The sequence below is a fragment of the Camelina sativa genome, chromosome 12 (genome assembly GCF_030686135.1).
Source record: "Camelina sativa cultivar CO46 ecotype springtype chromosome 12, ASM3068613v1".
Taxonomy (NCBI): Eukaryota; Viridiplantae; Streptophyta; class Magnoliopsida; order Brassicales; family Brassicaceae; genus Camelina; species Camelina sativa.
The window spans coordinates 4,651,657-4,678,387 of NC_141891.1; the positions used below are offsets into that span (position 1 = coordinate 4,651,657).

The following is a 26,731-nucleotide window of genomic DNA, read 5'->3' on the forward strand; positions in this document are numbered from 1 at the left end:
ATTTTTGGCGATTCTCTTTCGTAAATATTGTTTTCTTGATGTTTGTCATTTTGTCAACTATACATTACAAACCAACAAAAAGTAACATATGGAAACTGTAACTACTATTCTCAAAGCTAAACAACCAATGAAGACCTCCTCGTCACTCTCTTAAAGATAAAACTAAGATATATCTCCATGAATCAATTCAAACCCAAATGCTTGCAAATGCTTCTTCCAAAGCCCTCCTCTTGCTAATCTCTGAAGAAAATCCTCCAGCTCTTTCTGCTCCAGCTCTCTCTATTATGAGCCTCAACGCTTCGTCTTCCACTTCCATTGGGTGATGACGTTGATGCTCTGCTCCTCCTTTTAAAGGCACTGGTTGTGGACCCATTCCTGTTGGTCGTGGAGCCTGACCGTATGCAGTTCCAGTAGTAACCCCCTGGTTTGACGACTACAAAATACATAAAACAAGCAAAAAGGTTTTTTTTTAGCTTTGTCAAAAAAATCTTCAGCTTCTTGTCGATATGAAAGATCAAAAACTCTATTTACCGTATCAGCATTGGTTTGTGGGGGTTTGGCCTTGCAAGCTGCCAAGGCTGCAGTTAATTCTTCAGCCTGTTGGAGCAAATTGTAAATACACCAAACAGCAAATTGCAGAGTTAGGCTAAGATTGTCGATTAGAGAATGAAACAAGATTATTTCCATTTGCACATCTTTTCTTGAGGTCTGACATGTTTATATAACCAGGCATGTTTTCTAATCTTCATTTCTTTTCCTCTATCCATTCATCTAACCAAGAAAAGAAATAGTAAGGAGATTGTAGGCACTACCTTGCGAGCTCGATTAATCATTATCTGTTCAGCATTCTCCTTAGAGTATCTTTTTATTTTCGCCTCAATCGCCTCAACATTTATTCCATCTATCAAGTCGAATACTGGTGGAACAGAATAATACATATATGCATTGGTCTTGTCTGGCATGAATACAGAAAACAAGGAAGGAGCACAAAGTGTAACTAACCCATACACTCCACTTCTTCCAAGTAGTCATTGTAGTCTTTAAGTGATGGAAAATCTTCTTCCCGTCTATTGAATCTGCATCACCAGAAAAAAAAAAAAAAAAAAGAAAAATGATACTCAAGAGGCTGAATACTATGCTTCTACTGAATTACAAAGATGATACCTTACGATAAATCTATTTCTCATTTGTTCAATCATGTGACTAGAAATCTCCATATTACACTTAAGAAATAGTGGGAAACAATTCAGATACATATCCATGGAGCCTGTCACTTGTGGGTGTATTACTTCATTAAGTTTCTAAATGTGAAGTTTAGTACTAAACATGCTAACAGTCCATACTGATCATGACGGGGTTTTATATCACACCATATGCGCTGATAAGCAAGATAACGCAACAAATGAAAAAAGATAGGGATGAAGAATACATTTCAGAGATTCTCCTTCTGACATGTATTTCCTTGTTTTGATGAGTAGAATTAGATACCATCACCATGATTGCTGCTGCGTGAGCCTCTTGTCCTGTCCTCTCTACCTACAAGGGTTAGACATGAGTTAAGCAAATCTAAACAAAAACCGAAAGTCTCAAATACCATTTTCATCATGCAGTCTAATACGTAAAAAGCCAATCTCAACATCTGTATAAAGCTGCAGACAATATTACATGAACTATGTATTCCTTTTCATTCAGCTACCAAAAAATTATGAAGAACTAAGAGCAAGAAATGCCCTATAATGTTTATCCAGATTGGTGATGTGTAGAATATGAATTAGTCGAGACAGTAGCACAATGATCAGCAAGACAGAACAGAAAGATGCAACTACGCCTACAATACAATCTGAGGAAAGTGAAATCCAATCAAACCCAAAGCTATACGCTTAAATTGATTATAACCAAAACCTTAGCCCTTGATTCAACTATTCAATAGAATGCTACAGACCGGCGAGAAGAAAATTGCGAACTCACCTGCAGCAATAAGATGGGTGAAGAAGAGGGACGATAGAAGAAGACACCAAGAAGTCCGAATCCTCAATCAAAAAACGTCGTACATAGATCTCATCGTAAGAAGAAAAAAACCCAGGTTAAAAAATTAAAACTTTACCTCAGAAACTGCGGATTCCGACCAATTTTATAAAATGATTCAGAAATAGCACACGTCAAGTTCAATGTCTGCAACCTCCAGAAACAAGGAAAAAAAAAAAACACTGGTTTCTTAAATTTGAAGAGAGACAAAGGAACAAGTAGAAGCACTGGGTACTTTCTCAATTTAAGAACCCCTAATTGGCTACTTCTATAATATATGGGCTCAGGGCTCATGGGTCACGTTAAGCCCAAACGGTTCTTTATAATTTCGTTTCAGATCCCTATATTAGTCTAATTTATAATGTCCTACCCCAGTATTTATTTTGCTACCAGATTCATTCATACCTCATGTATCCTACATTCCTACTGTCCTTCCTACAAATCACCAGTCAATTTCTCATATACGATGTGTTGTTGTGGAATAAGGCTGACAAATGGAAAGGAACTTATTTTTATTGGATTCCAAACATCCGGTTTTACAAACAAACAAACATCCAGAAGAAGAAGAAGAAGAAGAAGAATGGAGAAGCAATTAGCAATTCACTTAAAAACACTGATTTAACCCTCTCCATCTCTTCTTCTAACCTGTGGAAAGTTTCTAACTGAAATTCCAAATTACACATTTCGTCAATTCAGAACTCATTATGAGTCACTAACTAGTTCAGACATGTCCTGCCTGATGCTGTTTTCATGTGTGGACAATGGAGTTCCAGATATGAAGGCCTTGAAGAGCGCAAGAGCCTGCTTCGGTCTGTGCAATGGAACTTCATGGCCTGCACCTCTTACTGTCACAAATTTCAGACCTGCATACTGTTGACTCCAGCCTCCCACCTGTTTCATTTCATGACCACCGTTAAAACAATACTATACTATAAAATAAGTAAGACAAAACATCTCACTTTCTCAGCTGAGTTTGTTTATTTTTACCTGTCCGTCTAAGTACCAAGGACCATAGGCACTCAAAGGACGAAGATTTAGTGCATCGATACTGTACCGGGTTGATGTGACTGGTACAACGGCATCTGCATCCCCACTGTTACCACAAATAACATAAAACTTTTTCAAACACCAAAAACCCAAACGAAAACTTGAAGAAAAGCATGTGAATGTATATAGAGAAAGAGACCTGAAGACCCAGATACGAAGCCCGGCAGCTATAAGCTCATGGTAAATGTTTAGAACCGAAGAAGAAGAATCTTTCCAGTGTCCATTCACGACATTACTGCAAAACCAAAGTTGCCCGACTCAGTTACGAACTTTAAGCTTTAATAGGCTCATCTCCTCCCAAAATCGAGTCCTAAGGTGAACTGTACCTGCAAGTATCCCATTTGGATGGTGCAAGTCCTGGTGGGACATGGAGGGCTTTTTGAACCTCTGGAAGATTGAAGTACACTTTAGTGTGTTTCTCAGTGCAAGGATCATACTGTTCGCTCACACGGCCAGTCATCTAAGCAAAACAAATGATGACATTACTTTAAAACCCGCTATCATCTCAGCCAAAAATTGAGAGAATATAAGATCACTTACTGGTCTTTTCTTTAGTAACATGTTTGACTGGGAAGCATTTGCAACACAGGCCGGGGTGAAGACACTGTACTGGTCTATGTTACCAATTTCTTTGTCCGCAATCTCCGCAATCTTATTACACTCTTTGGAGGGGTGAATAAATGATTGGTAACCACATTGAAGTTTCAGTAAGCTGTATGTTTGGTCGGAGATAAAACCCAACGACCAAATATATTGGAAAAGACCAAGCCTGTCATGGAAATCGTCCATCAGCCCATTTCCTACCTGCAACCACACATTCATCGAAATTATTTTGGAGTTTTATAACCTTTTAGAAAATGTATCAGATGGGGAACGGTAAGAGGTCAGGCTCACCATGTAGCCCTTCAGATTAATACTGGTTTTGTCAGAACCTCGGTTATGTCTTACAATGACTTCACTCAGCTGAGGAATGTAATGCCCTAAAGAAAAGCCAGAAAAGAAAACATGAGCGTTTAAGGTCAAATGAATATACATTAGAAAATGAGATGAGGTTTGATCTTTTTACCTGCATAGCTCTCCCCAACTATATAAAAGTCCCTTCCTTTGTACTCCGGAAACCGCTCAACCCATTTCAGCAGAAATTTCAGTGAGTCTTGGGCTGTAAATTTCATAACACTCCAACTATAAACCACTAAACAAGAAGAGGATCTAAAAGAGAATGAGCTTAAGCAGCTAAAATCATTACCAGTTCTCTTATCACCATTGGTCTGCAAATCAGATGAAGTGTTTGAGTAGGAGTAACCAACTCCAACAGGTGCATCAAGGAACAAAATATTCGCAGCTGCACAACAAAAAGAAAAGTAACACGAAAGTTTTAAACATTCTTGAATCATAGCTCTCTTACCACCATACTCTTAGCACATTTCATTACCTTGGTTCCAAGAATATTGATTAAGGTAAAGAGTCTTCCCATCTGACTTAATGTGAAAGGGTCCAATCTCTTCTGCTTCACCAAATGCAACAGATGAACATCCTGGTCCTATAGAGAGACAAAGAAAAAACACTCCATCTCAGATCCACAGACAAATCAGTACCAGGTTGCTACTAAATCATTCAACATAGTGCCATAACAAATCAACATGAACCCAAAAACGGAAATCACCATATGCTACAACTAATCAAATCCAAACTAAAGTAGCTACAAGACAATCCTCAAAAGTAAAAAATCAAGATCCATATAATATAACAGTAGCTGCAAAGTTATATTATATGAGATGACTTTTCGACTGCAATAAAAAATGGAAATTTTAGGAGTTTTGCAACAAACCTCCATTGAGCCAGAGAACAAGAGGCTTAGACTTAGCATCTTCGACGGCTTCAAATAACCAGTAAAAGAGAGCTCTTCCCAATTTCTCATTAGTAGTAACGAACCCAGAATAGTGAGCAAAGCTAACATTGAAATCCTGACCAGGCAATTTCGAAACCTTGTCCTGTTCTTTCTGAGAAAGGCCAGCTTCACACAAATGGGCAGTCGCTAAAAAAGCGAACGCGATGAGAACGTTGACAAAACAAGAAGACTCTCTGGTGTTAGCCATTGTTGTTGTTATGTCGACCCCAGAAACTGAACTCCACAGTACAATGAAAGATTCTTTAAAGACTTAAATAGATTAGAAATTAGCATGTGGGTGGTGAGTGACGTCAGACGCCAATCAACGAACCCAAAAGATTCGGACTTCTTTTTTCTTTTCTTTTCACTCATCGTGCGTGGTCCTCAACTAACAAACAACCTAATCTCGAAACATACTTTAGGGCGTGTTTGGTTCGATTTCTATTTGATGCTTCAGTCAGTGATTACGAAGACCTTATCTAAAATTCGTTCATTGGAGTGTGTGTTTTGTTTGTCATTTATCAATCGTTTTCTTGGTAATGCAAACGCAGAAAACCGCGGCTCTTTGCGTTTGGAAATGGTTGCGTGTGAGTGTGACGGTGGGAGTGGGCAGAAACTGAAACTGGATGCAAATGTGTAATAGAAGCAAGTGCCAGGTTTCACGTGTTTTCGGCAATTGAGCTGTGTTTCCAAGCAACATCACATTTCTCAACAATAATATTATTTTTTCTTACCCAAAAACTAGTACTTTATAAATTACTCTTACGTTTTGGAAAAGAGGAAAAGTAATATATAAAAAGGTGCCATGTTAATGAGAAATACGGGGGCATGTTTATCTGTAGTATAAATGAAGTGTGTGTAATTTGTTGCCATCATTTAAGCACCTCACTAATTGTGATGATGACTTGATAAAGCATGAGAAGGTTCCAACAACATGCTCGGAGCTTATGTAAAAGTATCGCGTATAATGAGGGTGCACGTTAATTGCATTCCCCATAGACCATGAGCTGTAGTTATGCAATCTCTGTGTTGTTTTCTTTTGAATAACACTATTATAACTAAAACTAGGGAACATTGGAGTATACATGACTTATATCCCTAACACAAAGATTCCATCACGAAAGACTTATCCTAAGATAGAAAAAGACGAGGCTTTGAGAGACACTCTTGCAGCTAAAACAGATGTAATATCTGATAGGACATGGGAAACACGAATCCAATAAACCAAGTCAAAACTCTGCTAAGGGAAATACTAAACTTTTTGAATAGATGGCACCTTTTAAGCCTCATTACATTCCAGTGAATGCTTTCTTCCCAATAGCAGAGCTTCCAGCTGGAATGACCTTCAGGACATTGAACCTCACCGTCTTTGACAGTGGCCTGAATCACAAGTTTAGAAGGTTGTGAAATAAGCAAAGGACAGCATTAAAGTTCAAGCATTATTATACAATAGCATGAATTCCTTCCATATGGATATGATCGAAACCAAGTATTAGATACTACTGTCCCTAACCTGCATTGCCCAATGATAACATGATCTCCTTCTTTGACACGGAAGCACGGCGAAACATGAGCAGGAATGTTTGAGTGTCGTTTCTCATACCTGGGGACAATCCACAATGGTAAGACTAAACAATTAGCTGGAGGGCTTTAATTTTAAAAAATCTGAGAGAATATGAACACAGCAACAAATCGATCCTTATACCTTTGATACTTCTTCACGAAGTGAAGGTAGTTCCTACGAACAATAATAGTCCTCTGCATCTTCGCACTGTGACAAGTGCCTGCCAAAATGCGTCCCCTGATTGAAACCGTACCAGTAAAGGGACATTTCTTGTCAATGTACGCTCCTGCAAATAAAAATCAAGAGACATAAATACTAGCAAAGAGGCATTACTCAGAACAAGTCTCAAGAACAAAACTAAAGACACTAAACAAAAGCGCTCTGAGGTTCTGACATAAATAAGTTATCAAAGAATCCATCATTTTTTTGAACATGATCATAAAAAACGAAGCTTTCAGACATTAAAAGCTGAGAAATGATGAAAAATCCTACCTTCAATAGCCTCTCTGGGAGTCTTGAAACCAAGACCAATGTTCTTCCAGAAACGATTACCTCCTTTGCCTGGCCTCTTTCCTTTACCAGATTTCTTCGAACTGATTACAATAATGATCATTAGCATAACAGACCACACAACACCCATATATACATATACACTCAGCAACTGAATGGTGTGACATTTACCTTAAGAAAACTTTTGGTTGCTTTAGAAACGCCTTCTCCGTCTGCAACACACCAATCCCACATTATATCCCCAACTCAAAAGTTACTCAGAAACCAGAAACTAACTTAGCAATCCTCAAATTGTAATTCATAATAATAAAGACAATATAGATTGAGAGACCTGCTCCGCCATTGTTGTTGGTTGTTGAAGTGCAGAGAAACCCTAACCGACCGTAAATCTCCTGACGGAAACCAAAAACCCTAATTACTCAGACATGGCTTCGCTAACTTATATATATCTGGGCTTGTAAACCAACCCAATCCTTGTTTTGGGCTTAAATCAGAACTTCAAATAAACCGATCCGAAACCGAAACAGTATCAGAAAATTAAAAATTGTATAAAGTAAACCGTTTTGGTTTCAGACCGAACTGGATGGTATTAGAACAAAGGGATGGCCGGTGGAGAGGTGAATAGAGAGTAACCTAACCCACTCAATTTACGTGGCCAACGAAGAGATCAATTGTGGCCATCCATGGTTTCAAGCTCATCCACGTTGAGAAATTCTTAGCTGACCATTAAAATCCTTCAGTTTATCTGTCTGTCCGTGACAAGAAAAAAGACATTGCCCTTGTCTTGACTTCAAAGTAAACTAGCTTTGAATTCTATCAACGAATATTATCAATTAGTGTTTTTTTTTCTAAATATATATTAAAAAAAAAAAAAAGGAATAGAATCACTGTGATCACAATCATTGGTAACGTAACATAGTGCTAGAGAAACCACTGCACATATTATTTATTCGATTCGGTTTTAAGATCGAAGGCTTTGTTCCGTTTTGGCTCCATATGTTAAATTTTGGCCGTAACTTCCTCATCTCTCCCTGTATCTGTGATTGTGAATGTGTGAATCATTTACTTAGCACTGAAATGCTTTGATTTAGTTTGATTGTTTTTTAAAAGATGATTTTGCATTTAGTGTGTTAATTTGATTGTTTTATTATTAAACTCAAATTATTGATGGGCACGTATAACAAATTCAAAAAGATTGGTACCTTATGTGATGACAGGACATTTTTTTTTAGAGCTAAGCTAGTAGGTCCAACATGATGGGAGCTTCTTCACTTTACCATAATTCAACCACTTATGCGCAAACACAAGGACATTACTACTCTCAAAGTTAGATAACGTGAAAAGGATATATTGATTTCCCAAAACCATTAATAATTGAATTGCAGAGAGGAAACAAAAAACAAAAGTATTTCATTATCAACCGAGATGGAAAAAAGTATTCAACAGTGTAATCCTACGTTTCTTGACACTATTTACATGAAAACGAGATTACAACAGGGGGAACTAAATACTCAATTTTTTTAGCAAGAATGCTTCATTGTATCACATGTAATACTGAGTTGTTATAGGAAATATATGGTCTGAATGAAATCGAATTCCTTAGAATTTGCGTCAATTGCCTTGTTGCGTAGTTCATACATGCAAACCTTATAATTAAATAGCAACGTTAATGTTATTCGTATATCTAATTAATTAGTGTGACATAATTTTTATATGTGTTTCTTTTGTCTCTTGAATGAACGAACCTGGTTGATGAGCTGCGTTTATGTGTTCCCACCGTTAATAATCTCATGTATCTGGATAACATCATATATATTTTGGCACATCTATACTATTAATTGGGGAGTACACTTAGGTATAAAAATAAATAAATAAAACAAGTATTCCATTACATGCCCTTACGATTTACAAAAACGAAGAAAAAGGAAAGAAAACAGAGGGACAAATTGGTAAATATATTAATCAAAAGACGCGGACCTTATACGGATTTTATTAACTACGTATAACACTATTCGGATCTTGATTAAGCTTTAGACGTTTCCAAACAGATTACGTCATAGATACCTATAAAACAAATCATAAATAATTAGGAAATAAGTATAACAAAACCCATAAATAGTTAAGCAATCCCGAATACCCGAAACTAACTCATAATTAATTTAAATACCCGAAACTTATTCAATTCAAAAACTATCCAAATCGGATTGTATCATTTCCATAATCTCCAATTCACCATTAAATACTTATAACAAAGATGGCAATGAAAATTTCCACAAACTTCTCAAAATCATTTTAGAGCATCCAAATCGGACTGTATCATTCACATAATCTTCAATTCACCATTAAATACTTACAAAAAATATGGCAAAGAAAATTCCCATAATCTTCTCAGATTCATTTTACAGCAAACCCGATCTTACTATGTAAGTAAAACAATAACTGAAAATCTATATAAATCTATATTATTTTAAAACCTATGACTTAATCATTGTAAAAACTATCCAAGTATGACTTTATCATAACGATGATCTCTGATTCAAAGATAGCAATAAATCTTCTCATAATCATTTTATATCAAACACAATCTTACTATCAAAGGAAAACAATAAATGAAAATATATTTTACGATTCCTACCTTTTAAAATTGTATCAACTAAAATATTCTTACCCTCTAAATTTTAGAAACTAACACGGATTTAAGAGTTAGAATTTATGTAAAAGAAATATACTACCGTATCTCATCTTCATTATTGAATAAGCATATTCTAGAATCATACCATTTCACCAAACTACCTCCATTAGTTCTATAAATACAGATCTCTACTCAAGAACAACACTTCCAAACACAGACAAAAAAACTCGATTCCAAAGTAAGTTTATTTCTCTTTATTCTCAAGCATTGTTTATCAATATATAATATATTAAACTAATTATGTCACTATTGTCAATATATGAAACAGGGTGAAGAAGAAAAAGATTTAACTGGTCCAACTATTAAAAAGTGCTCCTCAATCATCTAATACAAGGAGGCCTACACCATCTCACAATCCGAAATTCACAAGGAGTTCTACCAATATCAATCATTATATTCCACATAGTGCAGTTTTTCACATTTCTTCTCAAGAAATTAGAAGCTTACTTGGATCACGCGGAGAACCATATAAGACTGATCCAATAACTCTGATCTCTTCTCCTGCAAGTAATGAGTTTTTAAAGGTGCGACCTTTTTTTCATTTGTTTGCACTATAACGACTAACTGTACAACCATTTCTATAAGGGCTAATTTTATCACAGTACAAATAGATTCATACTCTTTCCCTAGACTAGGTAAAGCACCAAATATTTGATTGCAGCCATAGTCTTGCTTAACTTATTTGTTTTAAAATCTACTAATCAAAAAAGAAAAAAAAACAATGTTGTGAAGAAAAATAAATCAGATTTTAATAATTAGTGTTGGGTGTTTGGCAACAAGAACATCATTCAGTTTACTATCAAAAAGAACAATACGTTAATCTATTGGATTGATTATAATAGATGCCTTTGTTTGACCCAAAAAAAAGAGAAGCCTTCGAGCGGAGATTACCATTTCTTGCATGCGGAGATTATGAGAATCTGGAAATTAACAAAGACCACGGGTTAGATGAACACAGACTTAACGGTGAAAAACGGTTTCATTTCCTCTCTATACTTGAGGCAAGTTTGAAACAAACTATTGGAAATTCAGCTGGAAAAACAAAATTTCCTCACCTCAAGAAATCAGCAGGACAGACTTCATCAAACAAAGCGATCAAATCATTTAAACTTTGTTGCACCTTCTTCAAATCGGATCTGGCTAAAAAAATATACAAAGTGATAAAATTAGAATTATATATCTCTTATATCTTAATCACAACGGAGACAAAGCATCGATTGAAAAATTTGATCTCACCAAAGTTATAGAAGGTACCGACGACGACAGCGCAAGACCAAGTGTCTCCGGAAGTCGAACTATCCCTCACGTTCTCAGATGCAAACACGCTCCAATGGCGGTAATCGTACTCGGAAAGATTCCATGATAAGCGTGAAACCCGGTTTCTTCGCGGGTCACAGGAGAATAAAAAGAAGACAAAAGGAGAGAATCAGGAAGAGGCATGCATGTCGTGAATCAAATCGATGAGATTCAGAAGAAGGAAGAAGAAAAGAGACGACGGAAGAGATAAATGTCTCTGATTTTTTAATTAAACAAAAAAACAATGTCTCTGTTTTAGTTTTTGTTTTTTTTAATAACATTATTATGTTTTATTTTTGTCCCTTTTACTACTCAACATTGTCACTTTTCCTTTTTTTTTTTATTCATTGGATTTCTTCATAATAATCTCCACCCCGTAATTTATAATTTGGAAATTTATAATAAATTGTGTGATAATAATTGAGTAATTTGCCAAACAGTATTCTGAAAAGGATCAATGTTTTATTTTTAAACTTATCTATTAATCTTTTAGAACCATATAAATGAATCTTTTTAAAAAATCTTTTTAATTGTTTTTATGGATCAGCTTATAAATTGATAAATTAACATTATAGACTTAAAATAAATTAATGCTTACAATCTCAACATTGTCATATAAATGAATTTATTCAACATTTTTGAACCATATAAATGAATCTTTTTAAAAAATCAATAAATTGTTTTTATGGATCAGCTTATAAATTGATAAATTAACATTATAGACTTAAAATAAATTAATGCTTACAATCTTATATGTAACATGTTTTTTTTGTTCAAATTATCTAGCCTAACAATGTTCAAAATAACAATTAAAGGCATTAAAATTAAAGTGTGTTCCAATATAGATGAACCATACATAAAATAACAAGAATAAAAAAAATTCAATTAATTTTATAATATTTTTATTATATCATATAACATATAAATATACTATAATTTATCTTTGTGTTTTTTGCAAAACGCGAAACTTCGGTACTTTTGCTTCCGTCCCATCATGTTTTCAATCGAAAATAAAAGTTTGTCTTATATCGAAAATGTCCTATATCAAGAATCTCCCATATTGGGAATGTGTTTTTTTTTTAACTATATATAATTCTCAAAACCTAACTAATTTGATTAAGTGTCAACTTGGAAAAGGGTAAATATCTACTTTATGATGATATCCAAACGGAAATACGAACTTTCCGTCTGAATCTCTTACCTAATCCTTTAAATATTTTATATAAATTAGGAAAAAATATATGGAATAACCTAAATTATCAAACTGCGCAAACACACCTGCGTCCCACATTACTCATATGGGTTTCACGAAACGGGTTTTGAATGGGTCAAAAAAATTTTAAATCTGTTGCGGGATTCACCTATCGAGGTGTGTTTGCGCAACTTGATATATTAGGTCATCTTATTCGAGAAGTTTAATTTTTTGATGATTTTTATCTGATTTAATAGTATACGGGTTTAATAAAAATCTAAATGTTCCTAATTTGGTTTAAGTTTGATTCGGATATATACCTGGATAAAAAATTTAATAGTGAAATCATAATTATTTAAAATATTCACAAATTTACTAAAACCAAACCAATTTAAATTTGAATTATATTGACAAATATGACCCCGCACGTATGTGCGGGTCCGAACCTAGTATTATATATAGCACAAACATTGAAACATATAGATAAAAAGTGTGATATGAGTTTGTGGAATCCATGTTATCCTATTGTCTATCAATTGTGTGGGGTTACGAGAGGACTCTGTTTGATTCCGAATCCAGAGCTAATAAGTTGTCAAAAATGAATCTCAGCGAGATTCTCTTTAAGTCATGTCAACTTAATATATGTTTGTTTCAGGTGGTAGCACATCTTGTTTCCGATTGCTCAGAACTATATGCAACAAAATGTTTTGTTTTATAAACATCTCTAACATAATTTTCATAGAAGAAAAAAAACACGAAGAAATTAAAACATTGCTTTAAGAAAACTCATCAAAAACCTTCATAATACCATCGAGAGAACGCACCGTACCATCAGAGAAGATCAAAAGATCATCAGCGAAGCTGAGATGAGTTAGTCCAATATTCTTACAGCGAGGATGGTACCCGAACTGACGTGAAACAGCAGCTTCCTCCAGCTTCTTTGATAGCACATCCATAACGATAACAAACAGATAAGGCGAAATAGAACAACCTTGCCTTAAGCCTCGTTTGCTGGTCTCTCGGATGCTATCCAGCAAGAGATAGAAGCTCGGTTCTCATTTGCGGTGGGTACTCTACCAGTTCGCTATTTAGGACTTCCCCTGGTCATTAAACGTTTAACCTCAACAGATTATCTCCCCTTGATCGAGCACATGAAAAAGAAAATTTGCTCATGGCAAGCACGTTTCTTATCATATGCGGGGCGGCTCAATCTTATCACCTCGGTACTATGGAGTGTATGTAATTTTTGGATGGCTGCTTTTCGTCTCCCACGGGAATGCATAAGATCGATGGAACAACTCTGTTCGGCGTATCTGTGGTCTGGTGCGGATCTTAATACTAATAAGGCCAAAGTAGCTTGGGTGGATATTTGTAGACGGAAGGGTGAGGGAGGCTTGGGGTTGCGTTCTCTAAAAGAGGCTAATGATGTTAGCTGTTTGAAGCTTATTTGGCGCATTCTATCTTGTGAGGACTCGTTGTGGGTTAAGTGGGTGCGACAATCTCTCCTGAAGGGTTCCTCTCTCTGGGCAGTGGAGGCCACACAGTTGGGATCTTGGATGTGGAGGAAGATCTTAAAATATCGGGATGTAGCAAAGACTCATACAAAAAATACAGTCAGAGATGGTGAGAGAACATCATTTTGGTTTGATGATTGGTTGGGTATGGGCCGTCTTGTGGAGATTGGGGGGGTTCGAGGACCTATAGATATGGGGATTAGTCGCACAGCAACAGTTGCAGACGCTTGGAACCGCCGTCGAAGAAGTCACCGTACGGTACACTTTAATGCAATGGAGGATGCATTAGCAAAGCAGTTCGCATCAAGGCAGTTGGCAGCGGATTTGGTCCTATGGAAGGGGAGAAATGATGTATTCCGGTCCAGGTTTTCCACTAAAGACACCTGGAATAACATTCGAACACATTCGACCATAGCTACTTGGTGTAATGGGGTCTGGTTCCGTCATTCGACTCCCAAATACTCTTTTTGTGTTTGGTTGGCTGTTCAGAACAAGCTCTCAATAGGGGAACGGTTACTGCAGTGGAATAGGGGAGCTGATGCCACTTGCGCCTTCTGTCACAGTGCGGTTGAGACGAGGAACCACCTCTTTTTTTCCTGTGCTTTCACTGCTGCAATATGGGAAGATCTGGCAAAGTCTATCTTCACATCTCGATACTCTACAGATTGACAGCTTGTTATTGACTCTGTTTCGGCTCGTTGGCCAGACAGTACAGCAGAGTTTCTTGTGCGATATATACTGCAGGTTGTTATTTACACCATCTGGCAGGAGCAGAATAATCGTCGTCACGGCGCCAATCCCATCCCCCAGGCTCAGCTTATACATCAGATCGACCGCCATGTCCGCAATCAGCTCCTAGCCATACAGCTCGGTGGTGATACAAGATATGCGGATGGTCTGCCACTTTGGCTTGCATCACGATTTAGTTCCTGATTTTTTCACCATATTTTAACTTAATGTAACACAAACGTTGCACTTGATGTAAAAACGTTATTTTCTTTTTGAAATCTAATTTAACATTTGTTTTCAAAAAAAAAAAAAAAAAAACATTGCTTTAAGAGATGTTGGGTTTCGAGTGAGGACCATTTACAAGTACTATATAAACCAGAATAGAGGAGAATTTTTTTTTCTCCCTATATCGAAGAATAGCATATTTGGCATCTACAGAAGATTACAGATTTGCAGAATTCCCATGTGGAAGCTCAACCAATCTGATGTTACGTATAGCCTTTGGAATTATGTAAAGTGTTTACCTTTTTGTCCACATATATATTAATTACAATCAAAAGGTGGTCTTTCTACATCTTATTGGTGTGGATAACTCTTAACACATCTATCTAATAGGGTCCAAATGGTACTATTGAGGAGAATTGATGGAATAGAAGATGAATGATATTTGGTTTAAGTAACAATTAAATGCAACCCATTTTACTCAGTTTAACATACATTTTTCTTTTAAAAATGTAACGAGTTACGGCCAAAATTTGTGTATAAACAATGAAAGATCACTTTCAGAATATCATTTTCAATGTCAAGTTGTTTGCATACTTAAAAATTAATCATTTTTTCTTTCCAATAATGATGGACCGCCTATGGCCGATATATGCATTTGTGTATGTGTGTGGTCCAATTCACATCACATGCCAATCAAGCTTATCATATGATAGGAAATGCCAAATTTACATTATATATTTTTCCACTAAATACATATTAAAATATCCATACGTTACATACACAATGAATTCAGATATAGTTATGGCCACAATGGTTCCAAACTAGGAAATGCCAAATATGGTATAAGTTTTGGTATTAAAAGAAATCGTATCTGTTGGTTCGATTTGATTAAAACAAACCAAATCGATCTGGTTTAACTGTTTATAAGTATGTTAAAAACTTTTTTTAAAAACAAAACAAACCAAATTGAACTTAAACTAGATGAACCGAACTCAAGGTAACCGGTAAATCTGGTAATGCCAATAGCCAAATATGACTTGATGACGTAGCAGGTTTATATTTAAGTAATAAAACTATTGGGGTGAAATTGAAATACTTATAAAGTTACTGCGGCCCGATAAAAAAAATAAAATAATAAGCTTTAATAAAAATTTAGGCTTTATCTTGTCTTCTCTTCGACAGAGGAAGAAGGGCACGCGAAAGGGTTCTTCTTCGACTCTAGTGTTGCGTGAGAGAGTAAACTTACATCAGAAGCTTCTGCGTAACTTTCCATTAATTAAACAAAAAACCAAAAATTTACTGGAAAAAAAAAATTGAGAAAATTCATTGTAGAAGCGAAGTGGTAGAGGAGGAGGAAGAAGAAGAAAGATTGAGAGAATATTAAATAGTTTTAGTGGTGGGAAGAGGGTTTCGTGAAGACGAGAAGTTTGATCCTTTTGGTTTTTTGGATAATTCCTTCGACTTTGACACTCGTCTCTTCACGCAATCGCGTTCGTTTCTCGTATCACGTCTGCTTCTTTTTTTTGCGTCTTCTAGGGTTCGCTTCTCTTCTTCTTTTTGTTCCTTTTATTATAGAGAAAACCAAAAAAAACAAAAATTGGATTCTGGGTACGTTCGAAGGCGAAGAAAGGGGGATATTTGATTTGGTTGGATATTTGATTTTGGTGAAATTTGGGCTTAAATTTCGAGACTTTGAGGATTTTTCGTGGTGGGTACTTTTGAGCTAAACGCTGGATTCTGATTTTGTGTGTATCTCCCTGGGTTTTGAAAGGTCTTTTGTGATTACAACATATCAAAAAGCTCTGAGATTCGACAAGGGTTTTTGATGAATCTGGATTTTGTTGGTCAAGGATCGAAGAAGATATAGAAAAGTCCTCTTCTTTTACAGATTCGTGGTTTGTGATTCTGTGTTGGAAGGCTTTTGATTTGGCGTTGCTTTGCCTTTGGTGAAGTCACCTTTCTTATTTTGGCTGTGGGCTTTAGGGGGATTCTGCGGTTGAGGATTTTGTTGACAAGCTTTTTGGTGGTTAACGATGAGCGGAAGCTTCACTGGGAGTTTCGTCGATGATGGCAAGCTTCTTCTCTGTGTGGCTGAGAATGGCCACTCGTTTGAATTTGAATGCAGCGGGACTACTTCTGTTGAATCTGTGATGCGTTTTGTTGAATCTGTTTCTGGTATTGCCTTCTCTGATCAGCTGCTTCTCTCCCTGGATATGAAACTTGAGCCACAAAAGCTGCTTTCTGCTTTTGGGCTTCCTGCTAGTGACAGGGAAGTTTTTATTTTCAACAAGGCTATGCTGCAAAGTAACTCTCATCCGCCATCACCGGAAGATGTAGATTTACAAGACATTGCTGACGCTTTACCACCGGCTTCATTACATGAACATCATCCCTTGGACGATGCATCAGATCCTGCTTTAAAGGCTTTACCTTTGTATGAAAGGCAATTTCGGTACCATTTCCATAAAGGCCGCACCATCTACAATTGCACGGTTGTGAAGCATGAGAACTGCGACAGGTTAACCAGAGAGCAAAAGGTACAACAGCGGGCTGTTGAAGTTGCTACGCGGAATCTGGAACAGTATTACAGGGTGATCTATCAGAACTTTCTTGAATTTATGAAGCGTTATAAGCATCAACACCGCCTCCACTCTGATTTGCTGATGAACTTTGGAAGGGATATTGAGAAACTAAGGTCAGCTAAGATTCACCCTTGTCTTCAAACTGATTCAAGGAAATGCTTATTGGATTTTGTCAAGGAAGATAACCTCAAAAAGGCTGTAGAGAATTGTGCTAGCTCTCACAGGCAATTTGAGAATAAGATTGCACAGTTCCAGCAGATGTTTGTCGAAGTCAAGCGCAAGGTGGAGGAGTTGTTTGCTTGCAGGGCTTCCTTATCAATGAAGAACTTAGAAGGGACTGTTAAAGATCATGAGCGGTTCATTGATGAGGAGAAGAGCATAATGCAATCCCTCAGGTTTGTCCATTTCGTTAACTTGGAACACCTTTTCGTTCGTCTCCGTTGGGAATTTGATGTTGTTTAGTGGTCAATTCAATTGATGAAGAACTTTTCATTTTACACAATTGAAATTGCTGTTATCTGACTGTGTTTTATTATAAATCTTGAAACAGCAAGGATGTCAATACGGTTAAGAAACTTGTGGATGATTGCATGTCTAGCCAACTTACCTCATCCCTCCGTCCCCATGATGCTGTTTCAGCCCTGGGTCCTATGTACGAAGTGCATGACAAGAATCACCTTCCCAAAATGCAATCTTGCTATAACTCGATTTCAGAGTTGCTAGATTTCTGCAAGAATAAGAAGAATGAGATGAACAACTTTGTACACAGTTACATGCAAAAGATAACGTACGTCACATATATCATCAAAGATGCTAAGTTACAGTTTCCTGTTTTTAGAGAGGCAATGGTGCGCCAGGATGACTTATTTGCAGACTTGAAGTTAGTCCGTGGTGTTGGCCCCGCTTATAGGGCCTGTCTTGCAGAGGTGGTGAGAAGAAAAGCCTCTATGAAGCTTTACATGGGCATGGCTGGGCAATTGGCAGAGAAGCTTGCTATGAAGAGGGAAACAGAGGTCAGAAGACGTGAGGAGTTTCTTAAAACACATGGTTCCTTCGTACCTCGTGACGTGTTGGCTTCAATGGGTTTATTTGATACTCCCACTCAGTGTGATGTCAATCTCGCTCCTTTTGATACCAGTTTGCTAAATATTGAGATCGCGGATGTTGATCGATATGCTCCTGAGTATCTAGTTGGGTTACATTCGAAGGTTGCATCCTTAAGAAGTTCACTGACCATGTCTAGTGATAGCTCGCTTTCTGCTGAGCCTGATGAGATAGGTTTAGACACTTTCGACAAAGACAATTTTGATGATATCCTAGCAGCCTCTGAATTAGTAGAGATAGCTGGGACCAGCAAGATGGAAGTTGAGAATGCAAAACTAAAAGCTGACCTTGCTTCTGCAATCTCTCGGATCTGTTCATTAGGCCCACAATTTGAATATGATTTAGTGGATGAAAGTGAAGTAGAAAATTTGATGAAAAATGCCGCAGAGAAGACAGCAGAGGCATTGCAGGCCAAAGATGAGTATGAGAAACATCTTCTAATTATGCTCAAGGAAAAACAAAGGCACTGTGATTCATATGAGAAGCGCATCCGTGAACTGGAACAACGTCTTTCTGATGAGTATCTGCAGGGACAGAGACATAATAATAAAGATGCATCTGGCTTGAACCTTATGGATGCAAAAGTTAGTGAATACAAAGTAGAAGCTTCATGTGACGTGGAAGGAAATAAAACTCATGTATCTGGTTCAGAACCCATGGATGAGGTCTCATGTGTTTCAAACCTTACTAGCAAGCAGCCATGTAAAGCTCGGGAAGGTATGGATGAGAATATGGTCGATTCCTCTCAGGTGCTCGGTCATCCGCTTGACTCATCGATGCTGGAAAGCCAGCAAAACCATGAGAAAGGTGGAAAGGATAATGTGGCAGGGGAAATGGGTGTGTTTCTAAGTACTAGTTCGACAGCAGAGAGCCCAACGAAATCTTTCGATGATAATGCGGCAACTGGCAGAGGTTTAGATGCCAAACACAGTGATGGTATTATCTTGGAACTTAGAAATGAGCTGATGGAAAAGTCCAATAAACTGAGTGAAACAGAGTCCAAGCTAAATAGTGCTATGGAAGAGGTATCCAATTTGAGCAGAGAGTTGGAAACCAATCAGAAGCTTCTTGAAGAATCCCAGGTTGGCAGATTTCATTTTTGGCTGTTTCTCCTATCTTTCCAACTCTGATATCTATTAATTGCATTGTTAGACTAGGAGTTTGTCTTTTCTTTTTGTTATGTTATCTTTACACCATTTTCTGTCACTCTTTTGGTTGCTGGTATTATTTTTGTCCTAGATGTCTAATTTGTAGTATCCAAGGTGCTAATATCAGGTTAAATATGATTTTTAGTAATGCCAACCAGTTCCAGGAGTCTTAGATCGAGGCTTTCCTGAGATCTTGGTTTACACCAATAACTCAAATTGTGGGAGTTCTTCGCTTCAATCATTTAGTTACTAAAACATTGAACAATTTTATGTCTGTGATTTGACAGACATTTCACCTAAAAAATCTAGAGATACAATAAGCATGGTTCTGCTATTTCACCAGATAGCTTCTGTACATTGCATATAATAGTAACCTTATTTCCCCGTAAGTGTTCCCATTGATGTGGTAAGTATTGCTATTTTGGATGTAGATGAACTGTGCACATTTGGAGAACTGCTTACATGAAGCAAGAGAAGAAGCCCAGACCCATCTTTGTGCTGCTGATCGTAGAGCTTCTCAGTATAATGCACTTCGTGCTTCAGCTGTGAAGATGCGAGGTCTCTTTGAAAGATTCCGGAGCTCTGTCTGTGCTGGTAATGGGATTGCTGATTTTGCTGACTCCTTGCGAACTTTGGCTCAAGCTTTAGCCAAGTAAGTTCCGTCTGTACTGCTTCCCAAAGCGATAACCTTAGTCCTTTCTCACTTGTGTATATGACAGTACTTATGCACTTTTTAAGCTCTTGTTCTGAAAATGTTTCTCTGGATTTGCGTTTCTTCCACTTGGGAATTTCACAGCTCCGTTAATGAAAATGAAGATGATGGTACTGCTGAGTTCCGGAAATGCATCCGAGTCCTGGCAGACAAAGTTAGCTTCCTCTCCAAACACCGGGAGGAATTACTGGAAAAGTGCCAAAATCTTGAAGCGACAAGTGAACAGACAAGAAAGGACTTGGAAGAAAAGAAAGAGATGGTGAAAACATTGTACGCTAAGCACCAACTTGGGAAGCAGGTAGACTCTTGTTATCTCTAGTAACAGTCATGGTTCTTGCAGCAAATGTTCTCTTTCTTTCACACATTTATAATTTAGTACTGAATGAGAAAATTGGTTAACTTCTTGTGGTGACAGGCAAATAAGGAAAAGATATCATTTGGTCGTCTTGAAGTCCATGAGATAGCAGCATTTGTGCTAAACCAGGCAGGGCATTACGAGGCGATCAACAGGAACTGCCCAAATTACTATTTGTCTTCTGAATCCGAGGCATTGTTCACAGATCATCTCCCAAACCGGCCTACATACATTGTTGGACAGATTGTCCACATCGAGCGCCAATTAGTGAAACTGCCATCATCACTTTCAGCTTCTGCATCTCTCGAGGCGGGTAAGACACATCATCTCGGCTCAGACCAGGTCTCGAGAACTCTGGCATCAAGTTCAATCTCAAAATCATCTTCAGCAACTACAACATCAAACCCTTATGGTCTCTCTTCAGGATGTGAATACTTCATAGTGACGATAGCAATGCTTCCTGACACTGCTATTCATCAACAAGCTTCCTGATCCTTCTGCTTGTTCTTAAGGCAGATAGATGTGATGGAAGAAACACCTCCCCCCAAAAAGGAAAAAAAAAAAAAGTGTAAATACTTTGGATTCAAATGACACAATCTAAAACGAGACAGCCCCTTATATGATTTGTGGGTGTTGGGTGTCATTCGTCCCGTTTTTTTATTTTCTAATTTCTTTTATTTTATATCTTTCTTCTTTATGTACAGCTGATGATCACTGATCTTAGTTTATTCTTTTTATCCTTGTATATTACTCTGCTTTGCGTTAAATGCTGTAATAAAAAGAACAAGATAAGAGAAATAGTAAAGGTTTATTACAATAAATAACGAAATGCTTACGCCTCTGCAAACATCGTTTTATATTGGGAATAATCTACAGAAATTAATTACCAAAACATGTTTTCTTCAAATCCCTGTAAGGGTTGTAGTTACCAAAGAGATAAATTTGATTTACAAGAAAAAAACAGAAAAGCTACAAGTCCAGGTTCCTATATTTGCCAAATCCATAAAAGAAAGTCGAAATCTATAAATTATCTATTATATGCATCACCATCTTCTTCTGAAATGTTGGACAAGAACTTTGGCAAGGATGTGATCCGGGGCAGGTGTAATAGCAGATCACCGAATGAGTCTTTCCTTAACATACCCTGTGGTTTGCTGCTAGAAGCTGGATCAATACCTCTGTTGTGGTCAGAAACAATTCCCTTCGGATCATTGGGTTCAGACTTCAATCCAACCGAAATCTCAGTATTGGGCTGTGAGCTTACAGTGACGTTGGGGTCCTTGTACAAGAGGTTGAATAAAGAGTTAACCCTTGGCATAAGAGACCTCTCATCTGGTGCCTCGAACTGGATATTATCACTTAGCAACTGCTGTTTCATGATCTCAAATTTCTCCACATGTTCTGGATGACTTCCACCAGCAGGATCAGAAAGCAGTCCAACGAAATCGCTCACTGACATAGATTGGTGTAGTCCAGGTACTTTGATCTGATCTGAATCAGTTATATTTCTTGAATCAGATAAAAATGCAACGAAATCACTAACTGACATAGAGTGGTCTAGTCCAGCTACTTCTCCAGCCAGACTCGAATCCGCTGTGTTTTTTGAATCACAGAGAACTGAAAGAAAATCACTCAGCGACATAGATTGATGTAGTCCAGGTGCTTCGATCTGACCACAATCCGTTCTGTTTCTTGAATTGACTGCTTCAGAACCCCCTATTCCTTCATTTGCACGAGCATCTATCACTACAAATGAATGAAGCAAACAGACCCCAATAAGAAATTTACAATCTTAATCTGGTTCAACAAAAGTGAGAATGGAAAACTATATTCAAATAAGGAGCTACGAAAGCAAGCTGAACGAACGGTTACTACAATACCTGAGCTGGGTGATGGTGCTTCATGAGACAGATACATATGCTCAGATGACGACTGAGCCCCAACAGGAGATGCTAAATTATGAGTCCCAGAGATTGCAGGACCTGTGTTAAGATTCAAATTCCCAAAAGGATGGCCTTTTGATTCATTTGGATCCTCAAAAATTGATTGCCGTGCATCAAAGTAGGGAGAGTCCATAGCTATCTCCGGCTGTCGGCTTAGATGGAACAGACGATGGTCACATTGAACAAGCTTTTCGAAATGTTTGTTCATTATCCCTTGAGCACACTGCAGAAAATGCTGCCTAACAGATCACAAGGAGATTATCATTAGCTGAAGTAGGACATAAACAATTTATTCAGAAAAAAATTACATGAAATCTTTTCCTCATAAGAACAGAGGACACAGGAAATGCATGTACCTGTTCATGCTGGCTTGGCCATCAGTAAAATCTGACGTCGCCTGCCACAAAGTATGTTTTCTAGGCTGTGGGTTTGTTTCCCGGAAAAATAAGGGCTGTCTAGCAAGCTGAAACATAAAGTCACAAGTGATTAAAGTTGAACAAGAGCAATAGGTTGGGAAAAAGAAAAGAATATGAGTGTATACTATACCACGAGAGTCAAAGTTCCAGGTCCATCTTCAGGACAGTTTGCCTTTAGAGCCATAATATCAGACCATTGGATCTCGATTTTACTCTTAAGACCTTGTTCCAACACTTCCCAAACAAGTTTGTGTTTTGCAAAGTAACACTTCGCCACCAAATCACCTTCGTACCTCGATTTATACTACAAAAACAAAAGAAAAAGAAACCATGTCAAGTCAGATTCTGAAAGCACCATGAAAAACATATATCAAAACGAAAACATTTCCCAAGGACTACTCACCTCCCACTGCCCGATCTTCAAAAGCGAAGCAGGAAAGTTGGAAGCTTTAAGCTTCTCAATACTTCCTGGTGCCAAACTCGATCCAACTGATGCAGCAGAAGCAGCAGCAAGACCTTTGCTTTCTTTCTTAACACCAGAGCCAACAGCACCACCAGCTTGCATCGTTTCAGATTTCGAATCACCACAATGAGTTAGCCTCATCTGAATCAACTCCAACAAAGATGGACTCTTCCTAAGGCTCAATCCAAGAGGACTCGGCTCATCAAGCGGGTTATACTTAGCTGGTACCATTGGCGATGAGCTTCCCCCAGAGCTCCACAACTAATTCAATGCAATAATTAAATAAATTAAAAAAAAAAACGATACATCACCCAAAACAAAAACACAAGACCATCGTATAACAACCAAAACGAGACACAAATCTTCATAAATCATATAAAATCTTCAACATTAAATTCGCCTAAGAATCCAATTCATTTATGAAGAAGAAATGTATAAAGCAGCTTAAAAACTAGGAATTGCTATTAAAAATTACCACAGAAACAAAAACAGATCAGCTAATCTGAAAATAACAGAAGAGAAGAGAAGAGGAAGAAATAAAAAACAAACCTTGGATCGTTTGTTGAAAGGAGCATGCTCTTCTTCTAAATCATCCTCAGCTATCTCCAATTTAACCGGCAGCTCATCTCGACACTTGGCCGCCAATTCAGACTCCGCTCTTAAACCTCCAGATTTCCTCATCTCCACCATCCCCAATCCAAAAAAAAAACGAAACCTTTCCCTCCACAAATTCCAAAATTCAGAATTTTTCAGATAACCCACCAAACGAAACCACGAAATTGAATAACAAAAAAGTCTGAATTTTTAATTTTTTTGTTTTTGTGTTAAATCTGAAACGCGAAAGCAAACCCTAGAAATCAGAGTATATAAACATGTACGGGATCTCTCTCTCTCTCTCTTTCTCTCTCTCTCTGTAAACTTTGATTGTGTAAAAGAGGATTCTCCTGGCGGCTATCGACGCGCGTCTCTCGTGACTGTACCGACACGCGCCGTTCTTATTTTGACTCCAAGTGCTCACGAAATTACCAGACTAGCCACCACGTTATGTTCATTGAGAGAAGGCTAATCTTGTCATTTACTTGATTCTAATAAATAATTTAGTTAATTCGCTGGCGTACAGCCACTGGTTCCATATTTACATTTTTGTTATTTTCTTTTTCTTATGACGGCTATAGATAGAACATTTGCCACGTGGTACTAACACTTCCTCTTTTTTTTTTTTTTTGGTAGTCATTAGTCAACATAATGTTTATTCTTAAATCCACTTATGGTAATCAAACATAAATTTTATACATTCAACCTTATCTTTAATCCTAACCTTTTTTTGTAAACTTTCACCAAGAGTTTGAACAAGATTTAAAGGGAAAAGATTTATATGCTTACATAGTTATTATTATTATAAAAAGAACACTGTTGAATGAACAGTAGTCTTGGTTTATGCGATTTTGGATTCTCTCATATTAACTGTGTTTGAACATAGAACAAGACTTCATGTTTTTCCTTAACAAAACAAACAGAAATGGAATGAGATTCTTTTTGAATTTCATATGTTTTCATTCAAAGTTAAATGAAATTATTACTATATCAAGAAGTAGTAAGTCAATGATAGATTTAAAATCATAATATTACAAATTTGTTAACTTGGAACATGTGTGTTGTTGACTAGATTTACAATGGTTAACATATTTACTAGATTTATTTGCTAGATTTAAAGTCTTTGACACGTCCCATATTTACTTATTGATATAGTTAATAAGTTAACAAATCTTCAGAAATATATACTACACAATTTGTTGTTGTCCATTTTTGTGTATATGCATTCAGAATTCAGGACATAGAAATGCATGCTAATATCGTCTTAAGAATTCTCGTATTAGGCGTGTTTTATTATGAAATAACATGATATTAGTACTTTTTGTTTCGTTTCCCTACTTTTATGTCCCAAATTTTGGTTAACCGACATCTAAAGAAGTCCCAAACCAATATATTTGCCTAACTATGCATGTTTTTTCTTTTGCGAGTAACTTGGCATACATGACTTCATTAGAGTACGGTGTACGGACAATGATGACGTCTATACCATCATTCAATCATATAGTATAATTCTATATTGGTACAACCTCTTTGACAATACTAAGGTTAATTTTTCAAATATTAGTTTGGAATAAGTTTGAAAACCGTGCATGGGAGCATACATATTCATTATAATTAACTAAGATTGTGATCTAACGATATTCAGTGTTATAATTAAGTCCTGTATCTACGGACGTCCCTCTCCTATGGAATGGCAAATGGAGGAAAATAAATGACTATTCTTGTCAAATTATAAGTCACACACACAAACAAAACAGAAATACCCTCTTGTGTTTTTCTTTTTCTTAATCGCTCTTTTTTTTTTTTTGTCTGTGTGTGTGGGATTTGTTCTGTTTATTCTTGTTTCAACCTATCAAAATCATTATAACAAAACCAAAAAAAAAAAAAAAGAATTGGAGGAAGAAGAAGAAGAAGAAAGAGCAATTTGTAAATGGAGGATGATATAGTAGTACCTTTAAGCGTCCCGTGAGAGATCCTTGATCATCTTTGAGATATCGATCCTTCCATAGAATCATAATGCCTGTGCCAGATCCACGGGCGGGGCAGGCGTTCATCTGTCTCATTACCTTATTTCTTTTCCTATCAATCGCGGTTGGAGGCGGTTGTCTCATTGCATACACAGTCCTTCCTTACCCTCCAATTTGGCTATCCTACCTTGGCATTTTCTTCGTTTGTCTCCCTTGGTTCTTTTGGATCCTAACCTTTGCATACCGCATTATTTCACGCACTTTTGGATTTAGAATGGTCATTGGTTCCGGTGGTAACAATAACAACGGGAATGGAGAACCCCAGTCACGCGATGTTGACCCTCCTGAGCAATCTTTAGAGCCTCCTGCTGATGAGCCAGATACAATAGCTCACGCACAAGGCCAAGTTCTTGTGTCTATTGAAGGGAATCAATCGAAAAAACGAATGTCAACCTCCAGCAATTCTACTATCGCTTCACATGAAAGTGAGATGCCACTAGCCATTTCTATGGGCTCATGATCATATATGTTTTGGACACATAGAGGGATCTTGCCATAGAGAGCATCAGGACGGAGATGCTAATGATCAGATTCTTAGCCTCTTCACAACATGGGAATTTTTGCTGTTTTTATTTTGTATCAAATACAGATAGATTTGTAGATTCAACAAAAAAAGAAGTTTACACCTTTTACCACACTACCAAAGGTTTTCCTCAAACCCCAAACCCCAAGCAAGAGAGAATATTGTTTGTTACAAAAGGGGTA

The 26,731-nt window shown here is 37.1% G+C and overlaps 6 protein-coding genes and 1 long non-coding RNA gene across 10 annotated transcripts; 2 read left to right on the forward strand and 5 right to left on the reverse strand.

Moving 5' to 3' along the window:
• Positions 1-16: 16 nt before the first annotated feature.
• Positions 17-2,271, reverse strand: LOC104730221 (uncharacterized). 2 transcript variants are annotated; one of them, XM_010449361.2, is made up of 6 exons: positions 2,105-2,271; positions 1,430-1,536; positions 1,003-1,076; positions 813-916; positions 532-597; positions 17-433 (listed from the first exon to the last, which is right to left on the reverse strand). In XM_010449361.2, the coding sequence occupies exons 2-6, from the start codon at positions 1,495-1,497 to the stop codon at positions 188-190; spliced, it is 558 nt and encodes a 185-aa protein (XP_010447663.1). In that variant the 5' UTR covers positions 1,498-1,536; positions 2,105-2,271; the 3' UTR covers positions 17-187. The 2 variants fall into 2 exon arrangements, with proteins under 2 accessions (XP_010447663.1, XP_010447664.1); XM_010449362.2 differs by having other exon boundaries at positions 1,969-2,251.
• Positions 2,272-2,520: 249 nt separating this feature from the next.
• On the reverse strand, positions 2,521-5,452 carry LOC104730223 (serine carboxypeptidase-like 29). Of its 2 annotated transcripts, XM_010449368.3 has the most exons (10): positions 4,901-5,452; positions 4,505-4,612; positions 4,319-4,414; positions 4,139-4,231; positions 3,967-4,052; positions 3,613-3,876; positions 3,399-3,532; positions 3,212-3,307; positions 3,013-3,118; positions 2,521-2,916 (listed from the first exon to the last, which is right to left on the reverse strand). In XM_010449368.3, exons 1-10 carry the CDS (start codon positions 5,166-5,168, stop codon positions 2,728-2,730), a joined length of 1,440 nt encoding a protein of 479 aa, XP_010447670.1. In that variant the 5' UTR covers positions 5,169-5,452; the 3' UTR covers positions 2,521-2,727. The 2 variants fall into 2 exon arrangements, with proteins under 2 accessions (XP_010447670.1, XP_087334647.1); XM_087478521.1 differs by having other exon boundaries at positions 4,139-4,414; positions 4,901-5,285.
• Positions 5,453-5,992: 540 nt separating this feature from the next.
• LOC104730224 (small ribosomal subunit protein uS17x) lies at positions 5,993-7,686 on the reverse strand. The gene is made up of 6 exons (XM_010449369.2): positions 7,366-7,686; positions 7,206-7,246; positions 7,017-7,117; positions 6,666-6,810; positions 6,474-6,563; positions 5,993-6,340 (listed from the first exon to the last, which is right to left on the reverse strand). Exons 1-6 carry the CDS (start codon positions 7,375-7,377, stop codon positions 6,250-6,252), a joined length of 480 nt encoding a protein of 159 aa, XP_010447671.1. The 5' UTR covers positions 7,378-7,686; the 3' UTR covers positions 5,993-6,249.
• Positions 7,687-8,885: 1,199 nt separating this feature from the next.
• On the reverse strand, positions 8,886-11,265 carry LOC104730225 (uncharacterized). Its single transcript, XR_758405.3, has 5 exons — positions 10,963-11,265; positions 10,782-10,866; positions 10,618-10,646; positions 10,174-10,227; positions 8,886-9,098 (listed from the first exon to the last, which is right to left on the reverse strand). It is a non-coding gene; the product is annotated as an uncharacterized LOC104730225 (long non-coding RNA).
• A 4,545-nt stretch (positions 11,266-15,810) lies between these two features.
• On the forward strand, positions 15,811-21,404 carry LOC104730226 (autophagy-related protein 11). The gene is made up of 5 exons (XM_010449370.3): positions 15,811-17,659; positions 17,815-19,450; positions 19,948-20,168; positions 20,313-20,526; positions 20,644-21,404. Exons 1-5 carry the CDS (start codon positions 16,716-16,718, stop codon positions 21,073-21,075), a joined length of 3,447 nt encoding a protein of 1,148 aa, XP_010447672.2. The 5' UTR covers positions 15,811-16,715; the 3' UTR covers positions 21,076-21,404.
• Positions 21,405-21,424: 20 nt separating this feature from the next.
• LOC104730227 (uncharacterized) lies at positions 21,425-24,423 on the reverse strand. 2 transcript variants are annotated; one of them, XM_010449371.3, is made up of 6 exons: positions 23,955-24,423; positions 23,346-23,666; positions 23,073-23,246; positions 22,883-22,989; positions 22,464-22,765; positions 21,425-22,329 (listed from the first exon to the last, which is right to left on the reverse strand). In XM_010449371.3, the coding sequence occupies exons 1-6, from the start codon at positions 24,093-24,095 to the stop codon at positions 21,611-21,613; spliced, it is 1,764 nt and encodes a 587-aa protein (XP_010447673.1). In that variant the 5' UTR covers positions 24,096-24,423; the 3' UTR covers positions 21,425-21,610. The 2 variants fall into 2 exon arrangements, with proteins under 2 accessions (XP_010447673.1, XP_019089604.1); XM_019234059.2 differs by having other exon boundaries at positions 21,425-22,323; positions 23,955-24,377.
• A 1,447-nt stretch (positions 24,424-25,870) lies between these two features.
• Positions 25,871-26,666, forward strand: LOC104730228 (uncharacterized). Its single transcript, XM_010449372.3, has one exon. The coding sequence runs from the start codon at positions 26,016-26,018 to the stop codon at positions 26,484-26,486; it is 471 nt and encodes a 156-aa protein (XP_010447674.1). The 5' UTR covers positions 25,871-26,015; the 3' UTR covers positions 26,487-26,666.
• Positions 26,667-26,731: the final 65 nt, after the last annotated feature.